The sequence below is a fragment of the Colius striatus genome, chromosome 13 (genome assembly GCF_028858725.1).
Source record: "Colius striatus isolate bColStr4 chromosome 13, bColStr4.1.hap1, whole genome shotgun sequence".
NCBI lineage: Eukaryota > Metazoa > Chordata > Aves > Coliiformes > Coliidae > Colius > Colius striatus.
Genome location: NC_084771.1, coordinates 1,693,648 through 1,715,154, shown reverse-complemented (window position 1 = coordinate 1,715,154; position 21,507 = coordinate 1,693,648). Strand labels below are relative to the sequence as shown.

Here is a 21,507-nt window from a genome sequence, read left to right as displayed (position 1 = left end):
CAGGGCTCACCCAGCACCTCTGGGTGCCCGGGTCACACCATGCAGGAGGCAGGACGGGTTCCTCTCTCCAGCTGCCACTGGGGACTCGGCTTTGTCCCCAGTGCCCTGGCATCCCAAGTGACTTGGGGGCTGCCACATGTCCAGGCTCTGTGTCCCAGGCTGTGCTGCTGGACCGAAGGAAAGGTGTCTCTGAGCTGGTGGTGCCCAGGCACACTGAGGGGGGAAGGGGGGATCAGAGCAAGGGCCAATCCTGCTTTGCCAGCCCTCAGGGCACCGTGTGGATGTCCTCCGAGCGCAGCACTTTGTAGACGATCCAGTAGAAGATGTTGAAGAGCAGGAAAGTGAAAGGGAAGACGGCTCTGGAGATGGTGTCGATGCGCCTGGCGCGGTCGGTGTAACGCCTGCGGAGAGCGTCCCCATCCCGCAGCAGCAGCCGGCCCGGGGAGGGGCTGGACCAGCCGGGACCCTCCCCAGCCCCGTCCTTCGGCTGCAGGCACTGGCCCAGCCCGTAGCCTCGCAAGTAGAAGCGGCTCTCGCGGACGAGCTCTTCCTCCTGGCCAAGGGAAAGGCTGTGAGCTGGAGCATCGTCCCGCGGGGTGAGGGGCGAGACGGCTGCTTTGCCTCACCCCCCCTGGCCGGGCGGGATGGTGCTGGGGCTGCCTGCTGCGAGGCTGGGCGCTTTGCATGCAGGCTAAAGCACGGGGCTGCTCTGCCTGGGGGTGGGGGGAGCGCTGAGCAACCGCTTCTCACCCAGCTTGTGCATCCAGGGGCAACCCCAACCCTGGCAGCCTGGCACTGACACCTTCCCCCCGCTAGCTCCAGCCTGGGGGTCAGGGAAGCCCAGCTCTCCAGCAGCCAGGGGGACAGTGGGGGGCACATGAGGGTACAGGGGATGCAGGTTACACGGGGGGCAGGGCACAGGAGTGCAGGAAGCACTGGGGTACAGAGCATGGAGGGGTGCAGACATTGGCTGCTGGGGCAGAGCTGGGCAGGGATGCTGGAGCCTGGTTCCCATCAGGGCTTTCAGAGCCTCCCAGTCCCTCCAAGGCTCTGTTTCTCCCTACAGCTGCTTGCCAGGGACTGCCCAGTGCAGCAGAGGAAGGGGGCTGAGAGAACTGGACTCCTTGCTGGTGTCTCTGCCCTTGCTCAGCCCATCTGCCCCCGTGCTGGCTGGGGGCTGCAGGGAGGGCAGTGTGTCCATGACCAAGCCTGCAGAAGTGCCATGAGAGCCAGGCCCCTGCCCTCAGGCTCAGGCTGCAGCCCAGTGCCATCAGGCACAGCACAGCCCTGCTCACCTCATGGCCCCTCAGCTGCCAGCCTGCAGTGCCCACAGTGCCTGTGCCTGCCCACCAACCCACCAACAACTCCTTTATCCTTGGGTCGGGGTTGTGCAGGCAAAGATTTGGGAAGAGGCCAGGAGGTGCAAGCTCAGGCTGCACATGTGGCTTCCCACCGAGCCCCTGGGGCCACTCCTGTCTCTGTGGCTCCTTCTCCCTTTGCCCTGTTGGTGCCTTGGCTGGCTCTGCTGAGGCTTTTCTCCCCAGGGTTGCTGCAGGCCAGCCCCTCACCCCACACTGTGCCCACATGCAGCCTGCCTGCTGGATCCAAACCACCATCCCTGACTGGCACTGCCCTGGCAGCTGCAGAGAGCAGCCTCTGGGGCTCTCATGCAGAGCTCTCCTGCTCCAGCCTCTCCACTGAGCTCAGCAATCTGCTGCCTGAGCAAGATTTCTCAGTGGGAAGAGCAGCAGCAGCTCCAATTGCTGAGATCAGTTCTCATTTGTAGCAGTTTTATTCCCCTGCTCCAGGCTGAGTGCTGGTGGCTGCCCTGGGGATGCAGAGGTGGGGGGCAGAGGTGCCCTGGGGACAGCAGCCCCCTGCTCAGCTCCCCCTACACACACACACCCCCAGACCAGGGAGATGGCAGACTGGGAGTGCTGGTCCTGGGGCAGCCCATGGCACTTAGTGGGGCTGAGGCTGTGTGCAGGGTGTCCCTGGGAGGGATTTGCCATCGGATTGTGCAGTCAGGCGACCCCAGCCCAGGAGCTGCAGGCAGTGGGACTTTGCTCCAGGCTCTGACCAGGCTCCAGGCTGCACCCAGAGCCTTCCCAGGGTGGCTCTGAAGCCTCCACCTCAGGGCAGCTGCCCTGTGCTCTGTTTGAAGCCCACAGATGGCTCCTGGGTTGACAGAGCCTGCCCAGGTGAGTATCCATCGCCAGGAGCTGGTGCACAGGGGCTGTGGAAGGCAGGGAGGGAGGAAGGGAGCGTGCTGGGGACAGTTGGGAAGCCTCTTTTGGCCTCCAAGGGCTGGTGGTGGTGGAGGGGAGAATTGGGGGAGCCCAGCTGGGTGGGGAGGCGAGAAGATCCCAGGCCTGGCCTCCTCCCTGGAGCCACAGTCATCCTCCAGCATCTCCTCTCCAGTGCAGGAGCCTGCCCTGCCCCTCTGCTGCTCCCTGAGCCTCCAGCTGCCAAGTGCCCATGTGCCCAGAGCAGCTGCCTGTGCCAGAGCCATTGTGGGCAGCTGTGGGTGCCCACACCAGGAGAGCAGGGCAGGCTGAGCCAGAGGGGTGGGCACGGCCTGGGCAGCAGCCCAGGGGAGGCCACCATCCTGCCCTGGTGTCACACAGCCCTCACAAAGGGCTCTGTGCTGGTGCTGCTTTATGGAAGAGGAAACTGAGGCATGGAACAGGGATGGAAACCAGCTCCATCCCCACTCTCCAACCTCTTTCCACCCCAGGGAGCAGCAGCCCCAGCCGACGGGCACACGCTCAGTGCAAAGCACCGTCCTCCTTCACGGGCTCTCGCTGGCCCCTGGGGCTGCCTCTTGGGAGCCCTTGTTTTGGGGAGGGGGAGTGAGGCTGCCTGGGGCTGTGCTGCTCTGCTGTGTGCCCGAGGGGGCTGCCAGGGGGTGATGCTTTACCCGGGAGCTGGAGAGCTGCAGGAGCGTTGCGTAGGTGTGCTCGCTGCCACGCCGGGGACTCCAGGCTGCCCGTCCCTCTGCTCAGGCCCTTTTGGCATCCAGCAGTGTGCAGCAAACAGAAACAGGACAGTGGGTGACCCATGGCTCTGCCCCAGCCCCGGGGACAGCGCCTCTGGCTGCTGGGATGGGGACAGCAGGGGATCCACCATGGAGGGAAAGCATCCCCCTGTAGTGCCTGGGCGGCAGGATTTGTGCTCAGCTGGTGCTGAGGGGGCTGGGCTGCACAGAGCAGAGGTCTGGTGCCTCACACTATGCTTAGGGCAAGCCAATGAGGGCAGGGCAGCTGCATGCCTTCCCTCAGCATCATGCAGGCCTGATACCTGCAAGGATGGGCTGACACACAGCATGGGACTCTGCCTCTACAGGCCCTGCAGCCCTGGCTGCCACCAGGTACCATCGGATGCAACAGTGAGCCCCTGATGCAGCAGTGAGCTCCACATGCAGCAGTGAGCCTCTGATGCAACAGTGAGCTCCACATGCAGCAGTGAGCTCCACATGTAGCAGTGAGCCCCTGACGCAGCAGTGAGCTCCTGATGCAGCCGTGAGCTCCACATGCAGCAGTGAGCTCCACATGCAACAGTGAGCCCCTGATGCAGCAATGAGCTCCTCATGCAATAGTGAGCTCCACGTGCAGCAGTGAGCTCCACGTGCAGCAGTGAGATCCTCATGCAGCAGTGAGCTCTACATGCAGCAGTGAGCTCCACATGCAGCAGTGAGCTCCTCATGCAAGAGTGAGCTCCACGTGCAGCAGTGAGCTCCACGTGCAGCAGTGAGATCCTCATGCAGCAGTGAGCTCTACATGCAGCAGTGAGCTCCACATGCAGCAGTGAGCTCCTCATGCAAGAGTGAGCTCCTCATGCAGCAGTGAGCTCCTCATGCAAGAGTGAGCTCCACATGCAGCAGTGAGCTCTACATGCAGCAGTGAGCTCCACATGCAGCAGTGAGCTCCACATGCAGCAGTGAGCTCCACATGCAGCAGTGAGCCTCTGATGCAACAGTGAGCTCCACATGCAGCAGTGAGCTCCACATGTAGCAGTGAGCCCCTGACGCAGCAGTGAGCTCCTGATGCAGCCGTGAGCTCCACATGCAGCAGTGAGCTCCACATGCAACAGTGAGCCCCTGATGCAGCAATGAGCTCCTCATGCAATAGTGAGCTCCACGTGCAGCAGTGAGATCCTCATGCAGCAGTGAGCTCTACATGCAGCAGTGAGCTCCACATGCAGCAGTGAGCTCCTCATGCAAGAGTGAGCTCCTCATGCAGCAGTGAGCTCCTCATGCAGCAGTGAGCTCCTCATGCAAGAGTGAGCTCCACATGCAGCAGTGAGCTCTACATGCAGCAGTGAGCTCCACATGCAGCAGTGAGCTCCTCATGCAAGAGTGAGCTCCTCATGCAGCAGTGAGCTCCTCATGCAAGAGTGAGCTCCTCATGCAGCAGTGAGCTCCTCATGCAGCAGTGAGCTCCTCATGCAAGAGTGAGCTCCACATGCAGCAGTGAGCTCTACATGCAGCAGTGAGCTCCACATGCAGCAGTGAGCTCCTCATGCAAGAGTGAGCTCCTCATGCAGCAGTGAGCTCCACATGCAAGAGTGAGCTCCACATGCAGCAGTGAGCTCTACATGCAGCAGTGAGCTCCACATGCAGCAGTGAGCTCCTCATGCAAGAGTGAGCTCCACATGCAGCAGTGAGCTCTACATGCAGCAGTGAGCTCCACATGCAGCAGTGAGCTCCTCATGCAAGAGTGAGCTCCTCATGCAGCAGTGAGCTCCTCATGCAGCAGTGAGCTCCTCATGCAGCAGAGCTCCACATGCAGCAGTGAGCTCCACATGCAGCAGTGAGCTTCTCATGCAACAGTGAGCCCCTGATGCAACAGTGAGCTCCTCATGCAGCAGTGAGCTCCACATGCAGCAGTGAGCTCCTCATGCAACAGTGAGCTCCACATGCAGCAGTGAGCTCCTCATGCAGCAGTGAGCTCCACATGCAGCAGTGAGCTCCACATGCAGCAGTGAGCTCCTCATGCAGCAGTGAGCTCCACATGCAACAGTGAGCCCCTGATGCAGCAATGAGCTCCTCATGCAATAGTGAGCTCCACGTGCAGCAGTGAGATCCTCATGCAGCAGTGAGCTCCTGATGCAGCAGTGAGCTCTACATGCAGCAGTGAGCTCCACATGCAGCAGTGAGCTCCTCATGCAGCAGTGAGCTCCTCATGCAGCAGAGCTCCACATGCAGCAGTGAGCTTCTCATGCAACAGTGAGCCCCTGATGCAACAGTGAGCTCCTGATGCAGCCGTGAGCTCCACATGCAGCAGTGAGCTCCACATGCAACAGTGAGCCCCTGATGCAGCAATGAGCTCCTCATGCAATAGTGAGCTCCACGTGCAGCAGTGAGCTCCACGTGCAGCAGTGAGATCCTCATGCAGCAGTGAGCTCTACATGCAGCAGTGAGCTCCACATGCAGCAGTGAGCTCCTCATGCAAGAGTGAGCTCCTCATGCAGCAGTGAGCTCCACATGCAGCAGTGAGCTCCTCATGCAGCAGAGCTCCACATGCAGCAGTGAGCTTCTCATGCAACAGTGAGCCCCTGATGCAACAGTGAGCTCCTCATGCAGCAGTGAGCTCCACATGCAGCAGTGAGCCCCTGATGCAACAGTGAGCTCCTCATGCAGCAGTGAGCCCCTGATGCAGCAGTGAGCTCCTCATGCAGCAGTGAGCTCCACATGCAGCAGTGAGCCCCTGATGCAACAGTGAGCTCCTCATGCAGCAGTGAGCCCCTGATGCAGCAGTGAGCTCCTCATGCAGCAATGAGCTCCACATGCAGCAGTGAGCTCCTCATGCAGCAGTGAGCTCCTCATGCAGCAGTGAGCCCCTGATGCAGCAGTGAGCTCCTCATGCAAGAGTGAGCTCCTCATGCAGCAGTGAGCTCCACATGCAGCAGTGAGCTCCTCATGCAGCAGTGAGCTCCCAGCATGGCCGTGGCACAGCAGGGACCCTGCTTTGGGGCTGCAGGAGAGGGGAAAGGCCATTTCCCCCCACTCTGGCTGTTTCTCTGCTGTGTTAGAGGAAGCAGAACCTGAGCACGTCCCAGCCAGGAGGAGGACGGGGCCTCTGCAGCAGGCACAAGGACACAATGGCCGTTGGCCCCTGAGGCGCCGCCTGCAGCCCCTGGGCAGCGGCACCAGCCCAGCGCCCGGCCCTGAGGCTGCCCACATCATCTGGGCAGCTGAGGACGGGCAGAGGAGGTGGCAGAGGTGGCAGGAAGGGACTCACCATCCTCTGGCGCCGCCTGTGCCGGCGCAGGCGCGTGAGCTCCTTGTGCTGCCGCGACACGAAGTTGACGGCCGCGTACTCCAACAGGGCGGCGAAGACGAAGAGCAGGCACACGGCCATCCAGATGTCAATGGCCTTCACGTAGGAGACCTGCCAGGGCAACAGGGGCCTCACAAAACATCTGTCCCAACACCTGGCTCACCCCTGACCCTGCCAGCTTCAGCCTGCTGCCAAGGGGAACGCGGGAGCTGGGACAACACCAAATGGGAGCACTGGAGGATGCGCTGGAGAGTGAGCTGCCAGGCACTGAGATCTCAGCCAGAGGGAGAGTTGGGCAGAGGGGAAGCTCCTGAAGGTCATCAAGGGCAGGGGCAGAGTCCTGCAGCTGGGGAGGAACAACCCCCTGCACCAGGCCAGGCTGGGGGTGAGCTGCTGGAGAGCAGCTCCAGGAGACAGACCTGGGAGTGCTGGCTGATAAGAAACTGCCCATGAGCAGCAACGTGGCCTCGTGGGCAAGAAGCCAACGGCAGCCTGGGGGCATCCAGCAGAGTGTGGGCAGCAGGGCCAGGGAGCTTCTGCTCCCCCTCTGTTCTGCCACATGTGCTGAGGCCTCAGCTGGAGTCCTGTGCCCAGTTGTGGGCTCCCCAGCTGCAGAGGGACAGGGAACTGCTGCAGAGAGGCCAGTGCAGGGCCACCCAGATGCTCAGGGGACTGGAGCATCTTCCTTGTGAGGAAAGGCTGCGGGCCCTGGGGCTGTTCAGGCTGGAGAAGAGGAGACTGAGGGGGCAGCTCATTCATAGCTCCAAATCTCTCACTGGTGGGTGTCAGGAGCTTGGGGCAGCACTTTCTCTCTGTTGTATCCAGTGCCAGGACAAGGGGTGATGGGATGAAGCTGCAACACAAACAGTTCCATTGAAACACAAGGGAAAACTGTTTGAGTGTTTGAGTGAGGGAGCCCTGGCCCAGGCTGCCCAGGGAGGGTGTGGAGGCTCCTGCTCTGGAGCTCTTCAAACCCCCCTGGACACGTTCGTGTGTGAGCTGATGTAGGTGGGAGCTGCTTTGGCAGGGGTTGGACTGAATGAGCTCTAAAAGTCCTTTTCAGCCCCCACCATGCTGTGAGTCTGTGACTCTGTGACACTTGGGCCAGAACTCACCTGTGTTGCCATGTAGTGCCCCAGCCAGCAAGGCTACAGAGCCAACCACTCCCAAGGTGCTCTTGCCCCTGCCCTGGGCAGGCTGCAGCAAGGGAGCCCAGCATGGAGGCAGCACTGACCTTGGGCAGGGAGGCACGGGATCCAGCACTCTGTGTGGTCATGGTGAGCACGGTGGTGATGCCCAAGCCCACTCGAGCTGGTGCCGCATCCATGCTGATCCAGAAGGAGACCCAGGAGAGGATGACGATGAGCAGGCTGGGGATGTACATCTGGATCAGGTAGTAACCCATCTGCCTCTCCAGGTGGAACTTCACCTCGATGCAGGTGAACTTGCCTGCAGGGAAAGACAGCCCTGATGGGCACAAGGGAGCCCCAGCCATGGGGAGGGTGGTCAGTGGGTCTCTGGGCTGCTCACCTGTGTTGTAGTGCTTGGTGCAGTAGCCCAGGTCCTTCTCATCCCTGAGGATGAACTGTGGGAGGGTCAAGCCCTCTGCCACCTGCACAGCCTCCTGCTCCTCCAGCCACTCAAAGATGAGGTCGTTCATGGTGTAGCCAACTGGAGGGGATGGAGGGAGCCATAAGACAGGAGAAGACAAAAGCAGGAAGATACCAGCGTGGGATGGGATGGGATAGGATAGGATAGGATGGGACGGGATAGAGTGGGATGGGATGAGATGGGATGGGATGGGATGGGATAGGATAGGATAGGACGGGATAGAGTGGGATGGGATGGGATGGGATGGGATGGGGTGGGATGGGATGGGATAGGATAGGATAGGATAGGACGGGATAGAGTGGGATGGGATGGGATGGGATGGGATGGGGTGGGATGGGATGGGATAGGATAGGATAGGATAGGATAGGATGGGACGGGATAGAGTGGGATGGGATGGGATGGGATGGGACGGGATGCAGTAGGATGGGATGGGATGCAGTAGGATGGGATGGGATGGGATGGGATGGGATGGGATGGGGTGGGATGGGGCGGGATGGGGTGGGATGGGGTGGGTAGAGTGGGATGGGATGGGATGGGATGGGATGGGGTGGGATGGGGCGGGATGGGGTGGGATGGGGTGGGTAGAGTGGGATGGGATGGGATGGGATGGGATGGGATGGGATGGGATGGGATGGTGGGGACAAAGTACAACTGGAACCCCCTGGGATACTCACAGCTCTCCAGCTGCATGGTACATGTCTGGATGTCCATGGGGAAGTTCTTGAGGTCCATGGGGCAGGACAGGATCAGCGTTAGCCTGGAGGAGGCAGAGGAAAGGAGGTTGCTGGAGGCTGGGACAGTAGAGGGAACAAAAGCTGCCCCACAGGAGGGAAGAGGAAAGCTTCACCCCCCTTGGGCACTGCAGCAGAGGAGGAGGCGTCTACCTAATGCTGTAGAGCACGTTGCCGTTCTTGAAGATGCGCAGCAGCTTGTTGTCAGTGGTGACCTCGTGGAAATTGGCCCCTTTCTCGTTGGCAAAGAACAGGTCTGGCTTCCAGATGGAGTCGAGCATGGAGGGGTCGAGGTCCAGGGAGTCGTCGGGGTACTCCCGGTAGGCCAGGCGGGGGTCGTTCCACTGCTGCCGCAGGAAGACGTTGAGCCGGTAGTCCTGGGGCAGGGGGCACCACGTCAGCTGCAGCACCCCCTGCTCCCCAGAGAGGGAGGAGAGAGGTGGAAACAGGGCTCTCCAAGCCCTGCAGGTGCTGCCTGTGTGACACTAACCACACGTGGGGAAGGGGCAGCTCGCTTTCGGCAGCCAAGGGGATGTTAAATAGACAAAGCCCCAGCAGCCAAGAGGAGGAGGGGGAGGAGCTGGAGCTGCTGCCTGCAGTGTTCCTCGCAGGGCTCTGTGTCCCTGGGATAGGTTGATGTGGTGGTTGATGGTATGAAAACTTTGCATCAGCACAAATAGGGAATTTTTAGCCCTGGAGCTTCCTCAGAGGAGTTTTTCCTGCAGCTGAGGAGGCTGGGAAAGGCAGAGACACAGAGCTTGTAAAGCACCTGCTGAGCCTCAAAGCAGCAGAGCTACTGCCAGCTGCCTCCCTCTGACCCTCCGGGGTGTCTCTCCCAGCTCAGGCAGGGGGAACATGGCCCCACAGTTAACGGCCCCCACAAAAGCCACAGTCACTTGCTATGGCTCCACATGTCCCCATGGTTAACTGCCCCCAGAAAAGCCACAGTCACTTGCTATGGCTCCACATGTCCCCACAGTTAACTGCCCCCACAAAAGCCACAGTGACTTGCTATGGCTCCACATGTCCCCACCATAGTGCCAGGGCTTGCTCTGGAGATGAGCTCACAGCCCTCCCACGAGCACGGCCATGGGCAGTGGCGCCATGGCCCGCACCCTCCCCGGCGCAGCCCTGGGGCTATGCGAGAGGAGCCCGTTGCGCTGGTGAAACCCTCACCATGGTGGTCTCGGTGACAGAGCCGAAGCTGTTGATGAAGATGTTGCACGTCACGTTGACAGGCGGACCTGGAAAACAGCGTGGTGACACCGCGGTGGAAGCAGCAGCGGCAGGTTGCGGGGCAGCGGCAGGTTGCGGGGCAGTGGTTGCGGGGCAGCAGCAGTTGCGGGGCAGTGGTTGCGGGGCAGCAGCGGTTGCGGGGCAGTGGTTGCGGGGCAGCAGCGGTTGCGGGGCAGCAGCAGTTGCGGGGCAGTGGTTGCGGGGCAGCAGCAGTTGCGGGGCAGCGATTGCGGGGCAGCAGCGGTTGCGGGGCAGCGGCAGGTTGTGGGGCAGCGGCAGGTTGTGGGGCAGTGGCAGCTTGCGGGGCTGGGCAGGGGCAGCGGCAGGTTGCGGGGCAGCGGCAGGTTGCGGGGCAGCAGTGGTTGCGGGGCAGCGACAGGTTGTGGGGCAGCGGCAGGTTGCGGGGCAGCGGTTGCGGGGCAGTGGTTGCGGGGCAGCAGCAGTTGCGGGGCAGCGGCAGGTTGCGGGGCAGCGGTTGCGGGGCAGTGGTTGCGGGGCAGCAGCAGTTTCCGGGCAGCGGTTGCGGGGCAGCGGCAGGTTGCGGGGCAGCGGTTGCGGGGCAGTGGTTGCGGGGCAGCAGCAGTTGCGGGGCAGCGGTTGCGGGGCAGCAGCGGTTGCGGGGCAGTGGTTGCGGGGCAGCAGCAGTTGCGGGACAGCAGCGGTTGCGGGACAGCGGCAGGTTGCGGGGCAGCGGGAGGTTGCAGGACAGCGCCCACCGCCCACGGGGCAGCAGCAGCGGCAGGTTGCGGGGCAGCGGTTGCGGGGCATCAGCGGTTGCGGGGCAGCGGCAGGTTGCGGGGCAGCGGTTGCGGGGCAGCAGCGGTTGCGGGGCAGTGGTTGCGGGGCAGCAGCGGTTGCGGGGCAGCGGTTGCGGGGCAGCAGCAGTTGCTGGGCAGCAGCGGTTGCGGGGCGGTGGTTGCGGGGCAGCAGCGGTTGCGGGGCAGTGGTTGCGGGGCAGCGGTTGCGGGGCAGCAGCAGTTGCGGGGCAGCAGTTGCGGGGCAGTGGTTGCGGGGCAGGAGCAGCGGTTGCGGGGCAGCGATTGCGGGGCAGCAGCAGTTGCGGGGCAGCAGTTGCGGGGCAGTGGTTGCGGGGCAGGAGCAGCGGTTGCGGGGCAGCGGTTGCGGGGCAGCAGCAGTTGCGGGGCAGCAGTTGCGGGGCAGTGGTTGTGGGACAGGAGCAGCGGTTGCGGGGCAGCGATTGCGGGGCAGCAGCGGTTGCGGGGCAGCGGTTGCGGGGCAGCAGCGGTTGCGGGGCAGCGGGAGGTTGCGGGGCAGCAGCAGTTGCGGGGCAGCGGCAGGTTGCGGAGCAGCAGCGGTTTCGGGGCAGCGGTTGCGGGGCAGCGGTTGCGGGGCAGCGGCAGGTTGTGGGGCAGCGGTTGCGGGGCAGCAGCAGTTGCCGGGCAGCGGTTGCGGGGCAGCAGCGGTTGCGGGGCAGCGGCAGGTTGTGGGGCAGCGGTTGCAGGGCAGTTGGTGGTTGCAGGGCAGCCGTAGCAGCAGTTTGCGGGACAGCAGCAGGTTGCGGGGCAGCGGGAGGTTGCAGGACAGCGCCCACCGCCCACGGGGCAGCAGCAGCGGCAGGTTGCGGGGCAGCGGTTGCGGGGCATCAGCGGTTGCGGGGCAGCGGCAGGTTGCGGGGCAGCGGTTGCGGGGCAGCAGCGGTTGCGGGGCAGTGGTTGCGGGGCAGCAGCGGTTGCGGGGCAGCGGTTGCGGGGCAGCAGCAGTTGCTGGGCAGCAGCGGTTGCGGGGTGGTGGTTGCGGGGCAGCAGCGGTTGCGGGGCAGTGGTTGCGGGGCAGCGGTTGCGGGGCAGCAGCAGTTGCGGGGCAGCAGTTGCGGGGCAGTGGTTGCGGGGCAGGAGCAGCGGTTGCGGGGCAGCGATTGCGGGGCAGCAGCAGTTGCGGGGCAGCAGTTGCGGGGCAGTGGTTGCGGGGCAGGAGCAGCGGTTGCGGGGCAGCGGTTGCGGGGCAGCAGCAGTTGCGGGGCAGCAGTTGCGGGGCAGTGGTTGTGGGACAGGAGCAGCGGTTGCGGGGCAGCGATTGCGGGGCAGCAGCGGTTGCGGGGCAGCGGGAGGTTGCGGGGCAGCAGCAGTTGCGGGGCAGCGGCAGGTTGCGGAGCAGCAGCGGTTTCGGGGCAGCGGTTGCGGGGCAGCGGTTGCGGGGCAGCGGCAGGTTGTGGGGCAGCGGTTGCGGGGCAGCAGCAGTTGCCGGGCAGCGGTTGCGGGGCAGCAGCGGTTGCGGGGCAGCGGCAGGTTGTGGGGCAGCGGTTGCAGGGCAGTTGGTGGTTGCAGGGCAGCCGTAGCAGCAGTTTGCGGGACAGCAGCAGGTTGCGGGGCAGCGGGAGGTTGCAGGACAGCGCCCACCGCCCGCGGGGCAGCGGCAGCGGCAGGTTGCGGGGCAGCGACAGTTTGCGGGGCAGCGGCAGGTTGCAGGCTGGGCAGGGGCAACACCAGGTTGCGGGGCAGCGGCAGGTTGCAGGACTGGGCAGGGGCAGCGGCAGGTTGCGGGGCAGCGGCAGGTTGCAGGGCTGGGCAGGGGCAGCACCAGGTTGCGGGGCAGCGGCAGTTTGCGGGGCAGTGGCAGGTTGCAGGGCTGGGCAGGGGCAGCACCAGGTTGCGGGGCAGCGGCAGGTTGCGGGGCAGGGGCAGGTTGCCGAGCTGGGCAGGGGCAGGGGCAGGTTGCGGGGCAGCAGCAGTTGCGGGACAGCAGCAGTTGCGGGGCAGCAGTTGCGGGGCAGCGGCAGGTTGCGGAGCTGGGCAGGGGCAGCGGCAGGTTGCGGGGCAGGGGTAGGTTGCGGGGCAGCGGCAGGTTGCAGGGCTGGGCAGGGGCAGCGGCAGGTTGCGGGGCAGCGGCAGGTTGCAGGGCTGGGCAGGGGCAGCGGCAGGTTGCGGGGCAGGGGCAGGTTGCAGGGCTGGGCAGGGGCAGCGGCAGGTTGCGGGGCAGGGGCAGGGGCAGCGGCAGGTTGCGGGGCAGGGGCAGGTTGCAGAGCTGGGCAGGGGCAGCGGCAGGTTGCGGGGCAGCGGTTGCGGGGCAGCAGCGGTTGCGGGGCAGCGGTTGCGGGGCAGCAGCGGTTGCGGGGCAGCGGCAGGTTGCGGGGCAGCAGCGGTTGCGGGGCAGCGGCAGGTTGCGGGGCAGGGGCAGGTTGCGGGGCAGCGGTTGCGGGGCAGCAGCAATTGCGGGGCAGTGGTTGCGGGGCAGCGGCAGGTTGCGGGGCAGCGGTTGCGGGGAAGCGGTTGCGGGGCAGCAGCAGTTGCGGGGCAGCAGCAGTTGCGGGGCAGCGGCAGGTTGCGCAGCAGCAGCGGTTGCAAGGCAGCGATTGCGGGGCAGCAGCAGTTGCGGGGCAGGGGCAGGTTTCGGGGCAGGGGCAGGTTGCGGGGCAGCAGCGGGTTGCGGGGCAGCAACAGGTTGCGGGGCAGCGGCAGGTTGCGGGGCAGCAGCAGTTGCGGGGCAGCAGCAGTTGCGGGGCAGCGGCAGGTTGCGGGGCAGCAGCGGTTGCGGGGCAGCAGTTGCGGGGCAGCGGCAGGTTGCGGGACAGCGGCAGGTTGCGGGGCTGGGCAGGGGCAGCAGCGGTTGCGGGACAGTGGTTGCGGGGCAGCAGCAGTTGCGGGACAGCGGTTGCGGGGCAGCGGTTGCGGGGCAGTGGTTGCGGGGCAGCAGCAGTTGCGGGGCAGCAGTTGCGGGGCAGCGATTGCGGGGCAGCGGTTGCGGGGCAGCAGCAGTTGCGGGGCAGCGGCAGGTTGCGGGGCAGGAGTGGTTGCGGGGCAGCGGCAAATTGCGGGGCAGGAGTGGTTTCGGGGCAGCGGCAGGTTGCGGGGCAGCGGTTGCGGGGCAGTAGCAGTTGCGGGGCAGCGGCAGGTTGCGGGGCAGGAGTGGTTGCGGGGCAGCGGTTGCGGGGCAGCGGCGGTTGCGGGGCAGCGGTTGCGGGGCAGCGGCGGTTGCGGGGCAGCGGTTGCAGGGCAGCGGTTGCGGGGCAGCAGCAGTTGCGGGGCAGCGGCAGGTTGCGGGGCAGCTGTTGCGGGGCAGCGGTTGCGGGGCAGCAGCAGTTGCCGGGCAGCTGTTGCAGGGCAGCAGCGGTTGTGGGGCAGTGGCAGGTTGCGGGGCAGTGGCAGCTTGCAGGGCTGGGCAGGGGCAGCGGCAGGTTGCGGGGCAGTGGCACTTTGCGGGGCAGCAGCAGTTTTGGGGGCAGCGGCAGATTGCAGGACAGCAGCAGGTTGCAGTGCTGGGCAGGGGCAGGGGCACGTTGCGGGGCAGCGGCAGGTTGCGGGGCAGGGGCAGGTTGCGGGACAGCGGCAGGTTGCGGAGCTGGGTAGGGGCAGCAGCAGGTTGCGGGGCAGCGGCAGGTTGTGGGGCAGCGGCAGGTTGTGGAGCTGGGCAGGGGCAGCAGCAGGTTGCTGGGCAGCAGCGGTTGCGGGGCAGCAGCGGTTGCGGGGCAGCAGTTGCGGGGCAGCGGTTGCGGGGCAGCGGCAGGTTGCGGGGCAGCAGCAGTTGCGGGGCAGCGGCAGGTTGCGGAGCTGGGCAGGGGCAGTGACAGGTTGCGGGGCAGCAGCGGTTGCGGGGCAGCGGTTGCGGGGCAGTGGTTGCGGGGCAGCGGCAGGTTGCGGGGCAGCAGCAGTTGCGGGGCAGCGGCAGGTTGCGGGGCAGCAGCGGTTGCGGGGCAGCGGTTGCGGGGCAGTGGTTGCGGGGCAGTGGTTGCGGGGCAGCAGCAGTTGCGGGCCAGCAGCGGTTGCGGGGCAGCAGCGATTGCGGGGCAGCAGCGGTTGCGGGGCAGCGGTTGCGGGGCAGCAGTTGCGGGGCAGCAGCGGTTGCGGGGCAGTGGTTGCGGGGCAGCAGCAGTTGCCGGGCAGTGGTTGCGGGGCAGCAGCAGTTGCGGGGCAGCGGCAGGTTGCGGGGCAGCGGTTACGGGGCAGCAGCGGTTGCGGGGCAGCAACAGGTTTCAGGGCAGTGGCAGGTTGCAGGGAGGCGACAGTTTGCGGGGCAGCGACAGTTTGCAGGGCAGTGACAGTTTGCGGGGCAACGGCAGCTTGCGGGGCTGGGCAGGGGCAGTGGCACTTTGCGGGGCAGTGGCACTTTGCGGGGCAGTGGCACTTTGCGGGGCAGCGGCAGTTTTGGGGGCAGCGGCAGGTTGCAGGGCCGGGTGGGGCAGCGGCAGCTTGTGGGGCAGCGGTTGCGGGGCAGCGGTTGCGGGGCAGCGGTTACAGGGCAGCAGCAGTTTCCGGGCAGCGGCAGGTTTCAGGGCAGTGGCAGGTTGCAGGGAGGCGACAGTTTGCGGGGCAGCGGCAGGTTGCAGGTTGGGCAGGGGCAGCACCAGGCTGCGGGGCAGTAGCAGCTTGCGAGGCTGGGCAGGGGCAGCGGCAGGTTGCGGGGCAGCAGCAGGTTGCGGAGCTGGGCAGGGGCAGGAGCGGTTGCGGGGCAGCGGTTGCGGGGCAGTGGTTGCGGGGCAGCAGCGGTTGCGGGGCAGCGGTTGCGGGGCAGCGGTTGCGGGGCAGCGGCAGGTTGCGGGGCAGCAGCAGTTGCCGGGCAGCGGTTGTGGGGCAGCGGCAGGTTGTGGGGCAGCGGTTGCAGGGCAGTTGGAGGTTGCAGGGCAGCTGTAGCAGCAGTTTGCGGGACAGCAGTAGGTTGCGGGGCAGCGGCAGGTTGCAGGGCTGGGCAGGGGCAGCGGCAGGTTGCAGGGCAGCGGCAGGTTGCGGGGCAGCGGCAGGTTGCGGGGCAGCGGCAGGTTGCGGAGCTGGGCAGGGGCAGCAGCGGTTGCGGGGCAGCGGTTGCGGGGCAGCAGCAGTTGCGGGGCAGCGGTTGCGGGGCAGCGGTTGCGGGGCAGCGGTTGCCGGGCAGCGGTTGCGGGGCAGCAACAGAAGTTGCGGGGCAGCGATTGCGGGGCAGCAGCGGTTGCGGGGCAGTGGTTTCGCGGCAGCGGCAGGTTCAGGGGCAGCGGCAGGTTCAGGGGCAGCGGTTGCGGGGCAGCAGCAGTTGTGGGGCAGCGGTTGTGGGGCAGCGGCGGTTGCGGGGCAGCGGTTGCAGGGCTGGGCAGGGGCAGCGGCAGGTTGTGGGGCAGCGGCAGGTTGCGGGGCTGGACAGGGGCAGCGGCAGGTTCCGGGCCAGTGGCACTTTACGGGGCAGCGGCACTTTGCAGGGCAGCAGCAGTTTTGGGGGCAGCTGCAGGTTGCGGGGCATTGGCAGCTTGAGGGGCTGGGCAGGGGCAGCGACAGTTTGCGGGGCAGCGGCAGGTTGCCGGGCTGGGCAGGGGCAGCGGCAGGTTGCGGGGCAGTGGCACTTTGCGGGGCAGCGGCAGTTTTGGTGGCAGCGGCAGATTGCAGGGCAGCGGCAGGTTGCGGGGCAGCGGCAGGTTGCGGGGCAGGGGCAGGTTGCGGGGTAGCGGCAGGTTCGGAGCTGGGCAGGGGCAGCAGCAGGTTGTGGGGCAGTGGTTGCGGGGCAGCAGCAGTTGCGGGGCAGCAGTGGTTGCGGGGCAGCATGGGTTGCGGGGCAGCAGCGGTTGCGGGGCAGCAGCAGTTGCGGGGCAGCGATTGCTGGGCAGCAGCGGTTGCGGGGCTGCAGTGATTGCGGGGCAGCGATTGCGGGGCAGCAGCAGGTTGCGGGGCAGCGGTTGCGGGGCAGTGGTTGCGGGGCAGCAGTGGTTGCGGGGCAGCAGTTGCGGGGCAGCGGTTGCAGGGCAGCGGTTGCGGGGCAGCAGCGGTTGCGGGGCAGCGGTTGCGGGGCAGCGGTTGCAGGGCAGCGGTTGCGGGGCAGCAGCGGTTGCGGGGCAGCGGTTGCGGGGCAGTGGTTGCGGGGCAGCAGCGGTTGCGGGGCAGCAGTTGCGGGGCAGCGGTTGCAGGGCAGCGGTTGCGGGGCAGCAGCGGTTGCGGGGCAGCGGTTGCGGGGCAGCAGCGGTTGCGGGGCAGCAGTTGCGGGGCAGCGGTTGCGGGGCAGCGGCAGGTTGCAGGGCAGCGGTTGCGGGGCAGCAGCAGTTGCCGGGCAGCGGTTGTGGGGCAGTGGTTGCGGGGCAGCAGCGGTTGCGGGGCAGCGGTTGCGGGGCAGCAGCAGTTTCCGGGCAGCGGTTGTGGGGCAGCAGCAGTTGCGGGGCAGCGGCAGGTTGTGGGGCAGCGGTTGCAGGGCAGTTGGTGGTTGCAGGGCAGCCGTAGCAGCAGTTTGCGGGACAGCAGCAGGTTGCGGGGCAGCGGGAGGTTGCAGGACAGCGCCCACCGCCCGCGGGGCAGCGGCAGCGGCAGGTTGCGGGGCAGCAACAGGTTTCAGGGCAGTGGCAGGTTGCAGGGAGGCGACAGTTTGCGGGGCAGCGACAGTTTGCGGGGCGGCGACAGTTTGCGGGGCAGCGGCAGGTTGCAGGGCTGGGCAGGGGCAGCACCAGGTTGCGGGGCAGTGGCAGCTTGCGAGGCTGGGCAGGGGCAGCGGCAGGTTGCGGGGCAGCGGCAGATTGCGGAGCTGGGCAGAGGCAGCAGCAGTTGCGGGGCAGCGGTTGCGGGGCAGCGGTTGCGGGGCAGCAGTTGCGGGGCAGTGGCAGGTTGTGGGGCAGCAGCAGTTGCCGGGCAGTGGTTGCGGGGCAGCAGCAGTTGCGGGGCAGTGGTTGCGGGGCAGCAGCGGTTGCGGGGCAGTGGTTGCGGGGCAGCAGCAGTTGCCGGGCAGCGGTTGTGGGGCAGCAGCGGTTGCGGGGCAGTGGTTGCGGGGCAGCAGCAGTTGCGGGGCAGCAGCGGTTGCGGGGCAGCAGTTGCGGGGCAGCGGTTGCAGGGCAGCGGTTGCGGGGCAGCAGCGGTTGCGGGGCAGTGGTTGCGGGGCAGCAGTTGCGGGGCAGCGGTTGCAGGGCAGCGGTTGCGGGGCAGCAGCGGTTGCGGGGCAGCAGCAGTTGCCGGGCAGCGGTTGTGGGGCAGCAGCGGTTGCGGGGCAGCAGCGGTTGCGGGGCAGCAGCAGTTGCCGGGCAGCGGTTGTGGGGCAGCAGCAGTTGCGGGGCAGCGGCAGGTTGCGGGGCAGCGGTTGCAGGGCAGTTGGAGGTTGCAGGGAGGCGACAGTTTGCGGGGCAGCGACAGTTTGTGGGGCAGCGGCAGGTTGCAGGGCTGGGCAGGGGCAGCACCAGGTTGCGGGGCAGTGGCAGCTTGCGAGGCTGGGCAGGGGCAGCGGCAGGTTGTGGGGCAGCGACAGGTTGCGGAGCTGGGCAGAGGCAGCAGCAGTTGCGGGGCAGCGGTTGCGGGGCAGCGGTTGCGGGGCAGCGGTTGCGGGGCAGCAGCGGTTGCGGGGCAGCAGCAGTTGCCGGGCAGCGGTTGTGGGGCAGCAGCGGTTGCGGGGCAGCAGCGGTTGCGGGGCAGCAGCAGTTGCCGGGCAGCGGTTGTGGGGCAGCAGCAGTTGCGGGGCAGCGGCAGGTTGCGGGGCAGCGGTTGCAGGGCAGTTGGAGGTTGCAGGGAGGCGACAGTTTGCGGGGCAGCGACAGTTTGTGGGGCAGCGGCAGGTTGCAGGGCTGGGCAGGGGCAGCACCAGGTTGCGGGGCAGTGGCAGCTTGCGAGGCTGGGCAGGGGCAGCGGCAGGTTGTGGGGCAGCGACAGGTTGCGGAGCTGGGCAGAGGCAGCAGCAGTTGCGGGGCAGCGGTTGCGGGGCAGCGGTTGCGGGGCAGCAGTTGCGGGGCAGTGGCAGGTTGTGGGGCAGCAGCAGTTGCGGGGCAGCGGTTGCGGGGCAGCGGTTGCGGGGCAGCGGTTGCGGGGCAGCAGCAGTTGCCGGGCAGCGGTTGTGGGGCAGCAGCGGTTGCGGGGCAGCGGCAGGTTGTGGGGCAGCGGTTGCGGGGCAGTTGGAGGTTGCAGGGCAGCCGTAGTAGCAGTTTGCGGGACAGCAGCAGGTTGCGGGGCAGCGGCAGGTTGCGGGGCAGCGGGAGGTTGCAGGACAGCGCCCACTGCCCGCGGGGCAGCGTCAGGTTGCGGGGCAGCGGTTACGGGGCAGCAGCGGTTGCGGGGCAGCAACAGGTTTCAGGGCAGTGGCAGGTTGCAGGGAGGCGACAGTTTGCGGGGCAGCGACAGTTTGCGGGGCAGCGACAGTTTGCGGGGCAGCGGCAGGTTGCAGGGCTGGGCAGGGGCAGCACCAGGTTGTGGGACAGTGGCAGCTTGCGAGGCTGGGCAGGGGCAGCGGCAGGTTGTGGGGCAGCGGCACTTTGCGGGGCAGCAGCAATTTGGGGGGCAGCGGCAGCTTGCGGGGCAGCGGTTGCGGGGCAGCGGCAGGTTGCAGGGCTGGGCAGGGGCAGCGGCAGGTTGCGGGGCAGGGGCAGATTGCGGGGCAGCGGCAGGTTGCGGGGCAGCGGCAGGGGCAGGTTGCGGGGCAGCAGCAGTTGGGGGCAGCGGTTGCGGGGCTACGGTTGAGGGGCAGTGGTTGTGGGGCAGCGGTTGCGGGGCAGCGGTTGCGGAGCAGCAGTAGTTGCAAGGCAGCGGCAGGTTGCGGGGCAGCGGGAGGTTGCAGGACAGCGCCCGTCGCCCGCGGGGCAGCAGCAGGTTGCAGGGCTGGGCAGGGGCAGCGGCAGGTTGCGGGGCAGTTGCAGGGCTGGGCAGGGGCAGCACCAGGTTGTGGGGCAGTGGCAGCTTGCGGGGCTGGGCAGGGGCAGCGGCAGGTTGTGGGGCAGCGGCAGGTTGCGGGGCTGGGCAGGGGCAGCAGCAGTTGCGGGGCAGCGGTTGCGGGGCAGCAGTTGCGGGGTAGCAGCGGTTGCAGGGCAGCAGCAGTTTCGGGGCAGCGACAGGTTGCGCAGCAGCAGCGGTTGCAAGGCAGCGGTTGCGGGGCAGCAGCAGTTGCGGGGCAGCGGCAGGTTGCGGGGCAGGGGCAGGTTGCGGGGCAGCAGCGGGTTGCGGGGCAGCAGCAGGTTGCGGGGCAGCAGCAGTTGCGGGGCAGCGGTTGCGGGGCAGCAGCAGTTGCGGGGTAGCGGTTGCGGGGCAGCGGCAGGTTGCAGGGCAGCAGCAGTTGCGGGGCAGCGGCAGGTTGCGGGGCAGCAGCGGTTGCGGGGCAGCGGTTGCGGGGCAGCGGCAGGTTGTGGGGCAGCAGCAGTTGCGGGGCAGCGGCAGGTTGCGGGGCAGCAGCAATTGCGGGGCAGCGGTTGCGGGGCAGGGGCAGATTGTGGGACAGCGGCAGGTTGCAGGGCTGGGCAGGGGCAGCGGCAGGTTGCGGGGCAGGGGCAGGTTGCGGGGCAGCGGCAGGTTGCAGGGCAGCGGCAGGTTGCAGGGCTGGGCAGGGGCAGGGGCAGGTTGCGGGGCAGGGGCAGGTTGCGGGGCAGCGGCAGGTTGCAGGGCTGGGCAGGGGCAGCGGCAGGTTGCGGGGTAGGGGCACGTTGCGGGGCAGGGGCAGGTTGCGGGGCAGGGGCAGCCGCAGGTTGCGGGGCAGGGGCACGTTGCGGGGCAGGGGCAGGTTGCGGGGCAGGGGCAGGTTGCGGGGCAGCGGCAGGTTGCAGGGCTGGGCAGGGGCAGCGGCAGGTTGCGGGGCAGCGGCAGGTTGCGGGGCAGCGGCAGGTTGCAGGCTGGGCAGGGGCAGCGGCAGGTTGCGGGGCAGGGGCAGGTTGCAGGCTGGGCAGGGGCAGCGGCAGGTTGCAGGCTGGGCAGGGGCAGCGGCAGGTTGCGGGGCAGGGGCAGGTTGCGGGGCAGCGGCAGGTTGCGGGGCAGGGGCAGGTTGCGGGGCAGGGGCAGGTTGCGGGGCAGCGGCAGGTTGCGGGGCTGGGTAGGGGCAGCGGCAGGTTGCGGGGCAGCGGCAGATTGCGGGGCAGCGGCCGCCGGCCGCGCGGCTCGGACCAGCGCACACGAGCGTCCCCGCGCCGCGCCCCGCGGAGGGGAAGCCGCACACCCCGCGTGTGGCTGCAGGCGCGGGAGCAGCCGGGGGCTCTGCAGAGGGTGTTGGGACCGAGGGACACGGCTCAGCGTCCTGCCCCTAACGCGCCCGATCTGTGGTTTGGGGCAGCCAGAGGTGTGGGGTGCTGCCGGGTCCGGGAGCCTCGTGTCCTTCCCTTACCTTTGAAGTTGGGTCGGATCCGGGCATCGTACCCTGACGTCCGTCCCATGAGCTTGTCCAGGAAGTCAGAGGGTGACATGGGCTGGGCCGAGCTCCGGGAAGCAGCTTTAATCTCCTCCCGCCCTGAGACCAGCCTGCGGGGCAGAGAGCAGGTCACTGCCTGCCAGCAGCAGGGGCCTTGCAGGCACGTCTGGGCACTCTGTGGGGGCTGCCAGCTGCCAGGGAAAGCGGCTGTGCCTGTACCAGCCCCAGTGCCAGGTCAGCACACACACCCTGGGACCCTTCCTCCTCCTTCTGCTGGGATGCCGGCAGCCTCACACCTCACCTGCCACAGCCTGTGTCACCTACCTGTCCTTTTGCTGTGCCCCTGCCAGCAAAGCCCCTGCCCATCACAGCCTGAGTGTCACCTACCTGTCCTTTTGCCTGTGCCCCTGCCAGCAAAGCCCCTGCCCATCACAGCCTGAGTGTCACCTACCTGTCCTTTTGCCTGTGCCCCTGCCAGCAAAGCCCCTGCCCACTACAGCCTGAGTGTCACCTACCTGTCCTTTTGCTGTGCCCCTGCCAGCAAAGCCCCTGCCCACCACAGCCAGAGTGTCACCTACCTGTCCTTTTGCTGTGCCCCTGCCAGCAAAGCCCCTGCCCACCACAGCCTGTGTCACCTACCTGTCCTTTTGCTGTGCCCCTGCCAG

The 21,507-nt window shown here is 67.1% G+C and overlaps 1 protein-coding gene across 1 annotated transcript; it reads right to left on the bottom strand.

Moving 5' to 3' along the window:
- Positions 1 to 265: 265 nt before the first annotated feature.
- Positions 266 to 20,933, bottom strand: LOC104560242 (glycine receptor subunit alpha-4). The gene is made up of 8 exons (XM_062006686.1): positions 20,819 to 20,933; positions 9,800 to 9,867; positions 8,777 to 9,000; positions 8,567 to 8,649; positions 7,812 to 7,952; positions 7,516 to 7,730; positions 6,243 to 6,392; positions 266 to 553 (listed from the first exon to the last, which is right to left on the bottom strand). The coding sequence occupies exons 1-8, from the start codon at positions 20,895 to 20,897 to the stop codon at positions 266 to 268; spliced, it is 1,248 nt and encodes a 415-aa protein (XP_061862670.1). The 5' UTR covers positions 20,898 to 20,933.
- Between the last annotated feature and the right edge of the window lie 574 nt (positions 20,934 to 21,507).